Below are 12,109 nucleotides of genomic sequence, written 5' to 3' on the forward strand. Positions count from 1 at the left end.
TTAGTGTTTATCCACTATTTTACATGCCGGTTAAGTAAGTGGCGAAAGAGTACGATGTGTCAAATGTAATAAGAGATACAAGCTTCTTATTAAATTTTGTGCATTCAGTGCTGGCTGTGGTGCACTTACTGAAATATATAGCAGATAAAACGTTCTGTAGATTTGTGCTATAATTTGTGGTGTCATTATAGTAAATTTGATAGGCAGCAAGTGGTCAGAGCCTCTTCTGCCAAGTCCCATCCACTTTTTTTTTTACATTAACTCATGATCAACAAGTATCCTAGTATCCGCTGGAGGATCTCAAGGTAAGTACTGTAGTCTAATGACCCCGGGACTCTAGCCAAGGAATATAGGGTAGTGTGTGCTAGAATTCGAGTTGATGATCACAAACCCTATTCGTCCAGGGGGATTACTCTGCAAAACTCTATGGTAGAGGGGCACCCGCATGTGTGGTTGCATTTAAGGGCCCCCTACTCACTTTTGTGATCTGATTGTGCTGGCTTCTGGAAAGTATCCGTCAAGCTATCAAGTGAGGGGTGGATTATCCTACAAAAGCCCCCCTACCTTGTTCAGTTCTTACATATTTGATTTGTCTGTGTGTTTTTTGTGGTTTGTGAGGCATATCATTTTTACTTTATTCAAATGGATGTGCAAAAAATTAGCAACTATTCTATGCCAGAATTCTAGCATAAAGTTATTTATGAATTCCCCATGTGTGCTAGTTAGTGACCAGATGGCCAGGGTTTATGTTATGTTTCTGCACTGTTTGGTGTGACCTGCTTTTACACTGTGAAGTAAATTGCTTGTCATGTATAAAGAAAATCCAGAAATCTATTTTGATTAATTTCATAATATATCCTTATTACGATTGGCATTTGATTTAACTGAGGCCTGACTCCAAATCCCCTTGCTTCTTTTATCACATCCCTAGAGTTGAGTTCTAACATCTTTGCTGCTCACTATTACCAGTGTCTGTGCGTGTGTGGAGGAAGAATGAGGGGGGGGGGGGGGGGGGGATTCGAATGGGACATATATCTCCCATTTACTCCTTGATTATTGTCACAAGAGTTGTATATTGTGATTGATTATGATAGCTACCACTCGTAACAATTGCATTATAATTTGGGTCATCGGCTGGTTTAGCACCTCTAGGACTAGCTGTGCGGTGACTTCTAGAGGTGGTGAATTGTGTGAGAAAATATCAAGCAGAAAAGAGTATCCTGAGGATCGGGTATTGCCTGATTCTTTCATTCTGATGATTAAGGCAATTTGTAAGCATACAAGAGTCTCACATATTCATCTCCGTTTTTTTATTCAACCTTTGATAAGGTAAGCAGCCTGGTCTAAGTTCTTTTTTTATTAGCAGCCAGCATTGGGCAGTGAGAAAGAAAATGCAGTAAGTGTATGATGAGGCCGGTTACTTAGTATTCTGGCAGCAGCATTCTGCAATGATGTGATAAAGATTCATTCAATATGATGAAAAAACGTTTAGTGCTAAATGCTTGGTTGAACAAGTGTATTTTGAGCATACTTTTGAATGTTGTACCTCTAGAGAGTGTATCTCAATGAGTTATAATTTGTTTCTACAAACTTAGCCGAAACTTTCACTAAATATGTCTGTGGAGACTTCTCAGCTGCGCCATTTCTTCAAGTATAGTAAGACTGAAAAAATACTGTAAGCTATGCTTCTTTAGGATCTAAAGGACTTACAGCGTCCATCCTTTTTACTATCCTATAAAGACAGCTTTGGATCAAATAAGGTTATAATACTTTTATAAACTGACTGTATGAATATTTCTTCAGGGAGAGTCCTACTTCAAATCAATTCCTACATAATTCTTAGAATGGCTTCCAGTTAATTTAATATATTTGAAAATCTGTCAAGGGAAATTTCTATTTCAATAGAATATATAAGTCAATATGTTTACAAGTGTTTTCTGCTGTAAATACATTTAAAAATATATTGCCGAGACAATTCTATATTTATGAAGCCCCTGGACCACTTTTTTTGACAAATCCAAATTTGTTGGAAAAAGTTGATGAGGCTTCAAACCATAATAAATATAACTATTTATTAGTATTTTAATATTTTCTCAACTTTTATAATTAGAAAAGTAACAGAAATTAACAATAGATTTTCAACCTGTTTTACATTAAGCAGCATTCAGCTGTGTTGATGGATGTATTACACTCTGCACATGGAGAGATGGTGGTGCACACTGCGTTTTTATTGTATTAATAAATATCATCCATTTTATCTATTCCAAGTTTCATGTAACTTTTAAGGCCTCATAGCCACGGGCAGATTGGATTTTGCATGCAGGAGCCTGCAGCAGAATCAGACCCTGCCCGCGGCTGAGGACCCTGCTTACTTGTCCAGGTCTTCTGCGTACCTGTCCAGATCTTCTATTTTCTTCACTGTGGATATGTACGGAAGCGCTGGTCGTCCGCCACACATGCGCAGTAGAACTTTTTTTTTTTTTTTAAACTCCTGGAAACCACAGCCCATCCCCAATTCAGTTGTGGACAGGCCGTGGATTGGATGGCTTCCATTGACTTCAATGGAAACCATCCATGCGGGAACCGCACTGAAAAGGAGCATGCTGCGATTTGTTTTAGAGACCAAAAGATTTGCAAAATAAATTTGCATGCCTTACTACATGGACGGATTGATTTGCGGATCTTCCGTGCAGGTGACCGGAAATCAGATCCGTCTGTGCACATAGGGCCCTACTGTAAATGTTCCAGTTTGGCTGTACAGAGCAGCACAACTGCTTACTAATATGTGGAAAAATTAGTGTAAAAAAAATTTGAGGCATCTCATACAGTGAAAAATGGTTGTTGTGGCTAAAACTTACAAAAATAACCTTGTGAGATACTTAACCTCTAACTATAGACGTGATTTATTTGTTACACTTCCGTGGACATGGAGTCTCACAGTCTCATATATTGTGGTTAACTTTTTTCGCAATAATGAACTGGATGTTTACAATAACTGTTTTTATTATTTTTCCGGTTATAAATAATTAAAAAATGTAGAAATAATCAACTTTTATTTATAGATTTTAGTAAAGCTGCATAATACAAAACTGTAGAAACTTTTTAGTCTTAATTGATGATGTAACCTCCTCTCATACCGGTCTTTTCACAACTAAAAGAAACGCTACTGAGCTGTTAGGTCGTGGGGAGAGCGGGGAAGTGTGCAATTTTCTGAAATCTAGAATGGGAGGGGTCTGTGAAACTCCACGTCTACGGTTAAAGGTTAAATAGGACCTATCACCAAAATACCCTGCCAGTTTTAATTTTTTTTAAAAGTTAACCTCCCCCCTCCCAAAAAAAAAATATTTTCTAAATATAAATATCTGCTCTTAAAAAAAGGAAAAGCAAAATAAAAAAGCCCTGCAAATCGCTCACTAAATGTTTGGTTGAAAAAAGTGATTTGTATGTTATTAGGTGGAGATACAAAGGGCTGGGGGAGCAAACCCAAAGAAGTGCCTAAAGATATAAATTAGGGGAGGCAAGTGTAACTCCCTTTTAGTGATGTGGATACAAACTGTTCTTCAGAGGGGATGACAGTGTCATACACCTGCTGCTGCAATGGTAGCTGTGGTGCCAGGGGTAAGCATGTGATTCGAAGGAAATTTAGGTGCTGCATACCTCTGAAGAACAGTTTGTGCCCACACAACTATTACTTCCACTTATAACTTGGTGTAACTGATGAAGAGGCCTTGCACCTCTAAACACAATTTAGTGTTGGTATCTTAATCCACAATAAAGGAATCTATTAACATAAACATATGAGAAGTAATTGCTATTGGCTGGTTGTACGGTGCAGCAGGCTCATCTTTTTTGCATGTTATATTTGCTTCTGTATTATGTTTACTAGGATTTAGTGAATATTATTTGTAACCTTAAAGAGAACCCGTTATGGGATAGAGTGGGGCAGGCTGCATAGCTCTGCAGCTGCGGCTCCTCTGACTCATCACAAGCTCTTTTAAGTTCCTGCTCCCGATGCTGCCAGTGTGTCAAGTGGGTGGTCCCCGCTGTTCACTCTCAATACGGGATTTCAGGCTGTCAATGAAATTTAAATTCACCAATTAAGAGTCAGTGGAGGGAACCACAGACTTGACACAATAAGAGCCCAGGGAGTCAGACCTAAGAAGAGCTCATCTGGGCAAAGGTGAACATGAAGAGAAAAAAAAGACCACAACTCCATAGCCGTACAGTCAGCCTTACTTTTTCGATCTCATGACAGGTCCTGTTTAAATGATTAATTCTTCTGTCAAACAACAATGCAGCACTTAATCAATCTTTCTCTAACTTTACAATTAGGTAAATATTGGTATCCTCATTGCAGTAACCAGAATCATCTCCAGAATTAGTGCCGATAACTACAAGGTGCACAGAGATGCCAATGCTTTCAAGTAAGTGTTTGATACTACTAATAATAAATGGCCGGGTTTGTTTCAGAATATCTAAGTACAGTACAGATTCTGAGGTTTGGAATTTAAAGTGAACTTCTCAGACATCACCTTCAATTTATCATCCTCAGATCATTAAAAATATCTGAACTTGCCATATATTGTTTCTCTATACCCCTGTTATTTATCATTGGTTTACCACGTTGAAATTGTGCTTTTGTGCCCATCAAGTATGAAGCACTTTACTTCTGTAATAACGTGACATACTATACTCTCTTTTTTATATGAAAATGAATCTGCAACTGACCTTGAATATTTGTACAGAGCTTAGCATAATTTCGGGAGATATTTTTAATTCTTGATATTTAAATAGAAAGCTGTTTTTATGCTGGAGCCATGGAAATGCCAGAATTTTGTTTTAAGAGATTAGTGAATCGTTATAACAGGATAGAGATTCAATAAGAATCAGGCCAATTAGCATAATCCAATGGATTTTGTTTTTTTTTCTACTGTTAATATACTGCTTTCTTCAGAGATTTTACTATTTTACATTGAGCTAATATTTAGCCGGGTCCTGCATGAGACTCATTGGCTGTTGCAGACTGTATGGGGATGAACAATCATCAATACAATCACTCGTTCCACATATGCTTTCATATTACATGTGTCTGACAACAATGATATTTGGTGCTGCATAATAAAATGAGACAACTCAAGAAATGGACGAACTCTCGTTTGTTAGTTGACCGCTGTTAGCTTCAAACTGGGCAATGATTGGGGGAATTAACGTTTGTCTGAATGTTCATTTCCGATCATCGGCAAGTGTAAAAGGGTCTTAATTAGAGATGAGCGAGCATACTCGCTAAGGGCAATTGCTCGAGCGAGCATTGCCCTTAGCGAGTACCTGCCCACTCGAGACAAAAGGTTTGGGTGCCAGCGCAGGGAAGCGGTGAGTAGCGGCAGTCAGCAGGGGGGGATGGGGAGAAGAGAGGGAGAGAGAGAGATCTCTTTTCTAGCTTAGCATTTTTTAGTGTCCTTGTCACTAATGGTAGCATGAGGGAGTACCTGTAGCTGAATCAGGTTGTACAGATAGTCCTACTTCTCTAGAATTCCACTTCCATATGTGTTGTCACAAGAAGGTCTGCAGTGTCTTCCAGCACAGTCTCAAGAACATGGAGCAGATGCAAGCACAGGGCCATAATAGGTCATCAAGGAAGCATCAGGACTGGTATCTGCTCTTTGTATGAGGACGAACAGGAGGGACAATGCCAGACCCCTACAAAATGACCTCCAGCGGGCTATTAGTCTGCATGTTTCTGGTCAAGCTGTCAGAAACGGACTTCACAAGGGTGGTACGTGGGCCTGATATCTTGTGGTGGGACCTTTGCTCACAACCTAACACCATACGGCTTAAGTGGCTTTTAACAGAGAATACAGAATTAGCAGATCCACCATTGGCACCCCGTTTTCTGCATAGATGAGAGCAGTCTCACGCTGAGCATGTGTGACAGACAAAAAAGTTTGGAGATGCTGCGGTGAACATTGTTATCTGTGATTTAAGTGTTCCTTTTATTTTTGTTACTTTGGCACTTCCTGCTCCTCTCCTGTTCCGGACTGGATGCAATGTCCTGATCAACAATGAAGCAAGAAGTGCCGTAGTACTGCAGCTCTCCCAGTAATTTCAATGGTAGTGACGCTAGTGCCCGTACTTTCTGTGCTGACGGCTAATAACCATGTTATGCCGGCTACACTGATAGCGAGCTGGATGATCAGCTGATAGACAGGAGTCCTGAGCGTAGGTCCCCTGTCCATCAACTACTGATCGCTTATTCAGAGGATGGGTCATCAATGAAAGAGGGCAGACAACCTTTTTAAGATATCTGAACAGTACACCTTTGCAACTTGGTCAGATTTGCACAGATTAAATTGAGTTTCAAAGTTTAACAGACAATGTTCACTCAACCCTTGAAGGGAGATATAACCTTTATCTTCCTCAAAATATTGAAGAATGAATGAGCTATCTCCAGTCCCAGCTATTGCTGCAGGGAAATGGTTGTCAATCACAGACTCTATCCTGTGGCGTGCTGCGGGCCCTCAGCTACTGTGCTTGCAAGCCCACTAATGTACATGAGGAATACTGTAATATCCTGCCTCCCACCTCATACATGTACGTTATAATCTGGGAAAGAATACAATGATTTCATACCTTTCAAATTCAATGAAGGGAAATGATTATTGAGGATCAAAACATCATTTCTGACATTCACTCTAAAATAGGAAAAGAAAAAATAGCCTGCTACTATGTTAGCAAGAAAAATCTATGTGATGGTAAATACTCTTGTAAGGGAAGTCAATATTATGATGTATGGGATACCTTTATTGGCTAACCCGAAACATTATGTTTGCTAGCTTTCGGAGCACAGAGGCTCCTTCATAAGGCAGGTTAACGAATGCACAACATTTAAACTATGTTGCATCAAGACATTGTACATTGGGTGATACATCATTGGGATGAGCCAGAGCAATAAAACTGCAGTTTGTGTATGCACGAAAGTGTGAAAGGTGAAGACTTAGGAGTTCCCAGCTCTTGATTCAGTTCAATGGTGTGAGAGGTCCATGTAGTGAATCAAAAATCCAGAGGTTACATTGAGTCTTTGTGTCAGGGTTGGACAATTCTTATGCGTTGAAAGGCAATTTTACGAATGACAGAGAGAAAAATTTGTGAATGGAAATTGATCTGAATTCTCCAGTCATTGCTGCAAAGACTCAATTTAACCCATGTATTAATAGCTTATTACATGGACTCTTCACACACATCAGACTGAATTTAGAGCTGTGAACTCCTAAGTCATCACCTTTTATCCTTCCATCCATACACAAACCTCAGTTTTATTGCTCTGTCTGATGTTAATGTATCCGTCCATGTACAATGTTTTCATGCAACATTTCTTAAATGTTTTGCCTTTTTCTCAGCCCTTCCTTTATTAACTTGCCTGATGTAGGAGCCTCTGCGCTCCGAAAGTTTGCAAATACAATTTTTCAAGTTAAGCAATAAAGAGATCACCTCCATAATACTTTAGCTTTTTATACAAGAGTATTTAACATAAAAATATAAAACAGATCCTGTAGAGTAGCATGCTATCTCTCCCGTATTTTGAAGTGAAGAGTCTTTGATGTAATGCCATCCCTGGTAAGAAGAAAAAAAGTAAATTTTTATCATTTTACACCAGACATTATCATGTGCATAGCTGCATTTACTTCAGTAAATTAGAAGAATATCACCCTCTGCTTATATGGCTTATTATCCTCATCAAAATGTAAAATATTCTTCTTTGAGGCCTTTTATTTCTAAGGAAATACATAGTTACAGAGTGCCTTTCTTACTCTCGATCTCTGATCTGGAATAGATTTGTGAAGAGATGTCACTATAATTGAATCCTTGTAGGTAGCCTCTGAATGTACTCACTTGACCTTTACCTCCTAGCTCTATCAAGAAATGTCTCATTCAGTCATAGTTTTATTTGGTTTGCTGATGAAAAGCACTCAGTTCAATAAAAGCGGGTAACTGCTGTGACAGCTGAACAATGGCACAGCGCACAATAAAAAACTGAAGAAGCAGGGAGGATACTTTGCCTTCCATAGTTCTCTATATCTTTTAATAATTCTGGGAAATATTATTTCTTTTCTGAATAGATGATGATGTAGTTGATCATGACAATACCAGTGTGTATATAGCATTGCCTGTGAGTATAATGAATAGAGATGAGCGAACGTACTCGTCCGAGCTTGATACTCGTTCGAGTATTAGCGTGTTCGAGATGCTCGTTACTAGAGGCGAGTACCACGCGATGTTCGAGTTACTTTCACTTTCATCTCTGAGACGTTAGCGCGCTTTTCTGGCCAATAGAAAGACAGGGAAGGCATTACAACTTCCCCCTGCGACGTTCAAGCCCTATACCACCCCCCTGCAGTGAGTGGCTGGCGAGATCAGGTGTCACCCGAGTATATAAATCGGCCCCTCCCGCGGCTCTCCACAGATGCATTCTGACAGAGATCAGGGAAAGTGCTGCTGATGCCGGAGCTGCTATAGGGAGAGCGTTAGGATTGATTTTAGGCTTCAAGAACCCCAACGGTCCTTCTTAGGGCCACATCTGACCGTGTGCAGTACTGTTGAGGCTGCTTTTTGCAGTGTTGCACTTTTTTTTTTTTTGTATATCGGCCGTGCAGAGCATTGCGTCCAGAGCATTGCGTCCTGCAATAATTTTACATAGTCCAGGGCCAGTAGTGGTGGTGAGGCAGGGACAGTGAAAGACATATACAGTCTATATAGGCAGTGGGCTTTTCCAAAAAAATTTGGGAAAAAAAATCTATTTGGGCTGCCTGTGACCGTCCTGACTGTACTGCGTCTCTGTTGGGGGTAGTTGTCCTAATTCATACGCAGCCAGCTAAGTGTTGCAGCAGGCTTGCGCAAAATTCTTTCCTGGCTCTGCATTGCCTTTACATCACCGCTGTCATCCTGTCCAGAGTGAAACAGTCTGCAGTAATTTTACATAGTCAAGGGCCAGTAGTGGTGGTGAGGCAGGGACAGTGAAAGACATATACAGTCTATATAAGCAGTGGGCTTTTCCAAAAAAATTTGGGAAAAAAAATCTATTTGGGCTGCCTGTGACCGTCCTCAGTGTACTGCGTCTCTGCTGGGGGTAGTTGTCCTAATTCATACGCAGCCAGCTAAGTGTTACAGCAGGCTTGCACAAAATTCTTTCCTGGCTCTGCTGTGCGTTCCGTAAGCGAAGTCAGCCTCCAACCACAGGCCAATAAGCGGCACATTTAATTACAGCGTTCTGTTTCTGCACTACTGGTAATACTGCATAATGAGGTGTAGGGGTAGGCCTAGAGGACGTGGACGCGGGCGAGGACGCGGAGGCCCAAGTCAGGGTGTGGGCACAGGCCGAGCTCCTGATCCAGGTGTATCGCAGCCGACTGCTGCGGGATTAGGAGAGAGGCACGTTTCTGGCGTCCCCACATTCATCTCACAATTAATGGGTCCACGCGGTAGACCTTTATTAGAAAATGAGCAGTGTGAGCAGGTCCTGTCGTGGATGGCAGAAAGTGCATCCAGCAATCTATCGACCACCCAGAATTCTGCGCCGTCCACTGCTGCAACTCTGAATCCTCTGGCTGCTGCTCCTCCTTCCTCCCACGCTACGTCTACTGAGGACAGGTCTTCAGAAGGGGAGGCAAGGGCAGCAGCAGGGCAGGTTGGAAGAGGCAGTGCGGTGGCCAGGGGTAGAGGCAGGGCCAGACCGAATAATCCACCAACTGTTTCCCAAAGCGCCCCCTCGCGCCATGCCACCCTGCAGAGGCCGAGGTGCTCAAAGGTCTGGCAGTTTTTCACTGAGAGTGCAGACGACCGATGAACAGTGGTGTGCAACCTTTGTCGCGCCAAGATCAGCTGGGGAGCCACCACCACCAGCCTCACCACCACCAGCATGCGCAGACATATGATGGCCAAGCACCCCACAAGGTGGGACGAAGGCCGTTCACCGCCTCCGGTTTGCACCGCTGCCTCTCCCCCTGTGCCCCAACCTGCCACTGAGATGCAACCCCCCTCTCAGGACACAGGCACTACCGTCTCCTGGCCTGCACCCACACCCTCACCTCCGCTGTCCTCGGCCCCATCCACCAATATCTCTCAGCGCACCATCCAACTGTCGCTAGCGCAAGTGTTGCAGCGCAAGCGCAAGTACGCCGCCACGCACCCGCACGCTCAAGCGTTAAACGTGCACATAGCCAAATTTATCAGCCTGGAGATGCTGCCGTATAGGGTTGTGGAAACGGAGGCTTTCAAAGGTATGATGGCGGCGGCGGCCCCGCACTACTCAGTTCCCAGTCGCCACTACTTTTCCCGATGTGCCGTCCCAGCCCTGCACGACCACGTCTCCCGCAACATTGTACGCGCTTTCACCAACGCGGTTACTGCCAAGGTCCACATAACAACGGACACGTGGACAAGCACAGGCGGGCAGGGCCACTATATCTCCCTGACGGCACATTGGGTGAATTTAGTGGAGGCTGGGACAGAGTCAGAGCCTGGGACCGCTCACGTCCTACCCACCCCCAGAATTGCGGGCCCCAGCTCGGTGGTGGTATCTGCGGGGGTGTATGCTTCCTCCACTAAACCACCCCCCTCCTCCTCCTCCTCTTCCTCCTCCTACGCAACCTCTGTCTCGCAATCAAGATGTGTCAGCAGCAGCACGTCGCCAGCAGTCGGTGTCGCGCGGCGTGGCAGCACAGCGGTGGGCAAGCATCAGCAGGCCGTGCTGAAACTACTCAGCTTAGGAGAGAAGAGGCACACGGCCGACGAACTGCTGCAGGGTCTGACAGAGCAGACCGACCGCTGGCTTGCGCCGCTGAGCCTCCAACCGGGCATGGTCGTGTGTGACAACGGCCGTAACCTGGTGGCGGCTCTGCAGCTCGGCAGCCTCACGCAGATGCCATGCCTGGCCCACGTCTCTAATTTGGTGGTTCAGCGCTTTCTGAAAAGCTACCCACGCTTGTCAGACCTGCTCGGAAAGGTGCGCCGGCTCTGCGCACATTTCCGCAAGTCCCACACGGACGCTGCCACCCTGCGCACCCTGCAACATCGGTTTCATCTGCCAGTGCACCGACTACTCTGCGACGTGCCCACACGGTGGAACTCTACGCTCCACATGTTGGCCAGGCTCTATGAGCAGCGTAGAGCTATAGTGGAATACCAACTCCAACATGGGCGGCGCAGTGGGAGTCAGCCTCCTCAATTCTTTACAGAAGAGTGGGCCTGGTTGACAGACATCTGCCAGGTCCTTGGAAACTTTGAGGAGTCTACCCAGATGGTGAGCAGCGATGCTGCAATCATTAGCGTCACCATTCCTCTGCTATGCCTCTTGAGAAGTTCCCTGCAAAGCATAAAGGCAGACGCTTTGCGCTCGGAAACAGAGGCGGGGGAAGACAGTATGTCGCTGGATAGTCAGAGCACCCTCCTGTCTATATCTCAGCGCGTTGAGGAGGAGGAGGAGGAGCATGAGGAGGATGAGGAGGAGGGGGAAGAGACAGCTTGGCCCACTGCTGAGGGTACCCATGCTGCTTGCCTGTCATCCTTTCAGCGTGTATGGCCTGAGGAGGAGGAGGAAGATCCTGAAAGTGATCTTCCTAGTGAGGACAGCCATGTGTTGCGTACAGGTACCCTGGCACACATGGCTGACTTCATGTTAGGATGCCTTTCTCGTGACCCTCGCGTTACACGCATTCTGGCCACTACGGATTACTGGGTGTACACACTGCTCGACCCTCGGTATAAGGAGAAGCTTTCCACTCTCATACCCGAAGACGAAAGGGGTTCGAGAGTGATGCTATACCACAGGACCCTGTCGGAGAAGCTGATGGTAAAATTCCCATCCGACAGCGCTAGTGGCAGAAGGCGCAGTTCTGAGGGCCAGGCAGCAGGGGAGGCGCGGAGATCAGGCAGCATGTACAGCACAGGCAGGGGAACACTCTCTAAGGCCTTTGACAGCTTTCTGGCTCCCCAGCAAGACTGTGTCACCGCTCCCCAGTCAAGGCTGAGTCGGCGGGAGCACTGTAAAAGGATGGTGAGGGAGTACGTAGCCGATCGCACGACCGTCCTCCGTGACGCCTCTGCCCCCTACAACTAC

At 44.4% G+C, this 12,109-nt stretch overlaps 1 protein-coding gene across 4 annotated transcripts in view; it reads left to right on the forward strand.

Moving 5' to 3' along the window:
- The window catches only part of ADGRD1 (adhesion G protein-coupled receptor D1), a 500,100-nt gene that overhangs the window by 422,498 nt on the left and 65,493 nt on the right, over positions 1 to 12,109 (forward strand). For all 4 annotated transcript variants that reach the window (XM_066603414.1, XM_066603418.1, XM_066603416.1 and 1 more), the window contains one exon: positions 4,333 to 4,424. In XM_066603414.1, coding sequence (XP_066459511.1) covers positions 4,333 to 4,424 — 92 coding nt within the window. The remainder of the gene's footprint in view (positions 1 to 4,332; positions 4,425 to 12,109) is intronic.

Source organism: Eleutherodactylus coqui, chromosome 5 (assembly GCF_035609145.1).
Source record: "Eleutherodactylus coqui strain aEleCoq1 chromosome 5, aEleCoq1.hap1, whole genome shotgun sequence".
In the NCBI taxonomy this organism is placed as follows: domain Eukaryota; kingdom Metazoa; phylum Chordata; class Amphibia; order Anura; family Eleutherodactylidae; genus Eleutherodactylus; species Eleutherodactylus coqui.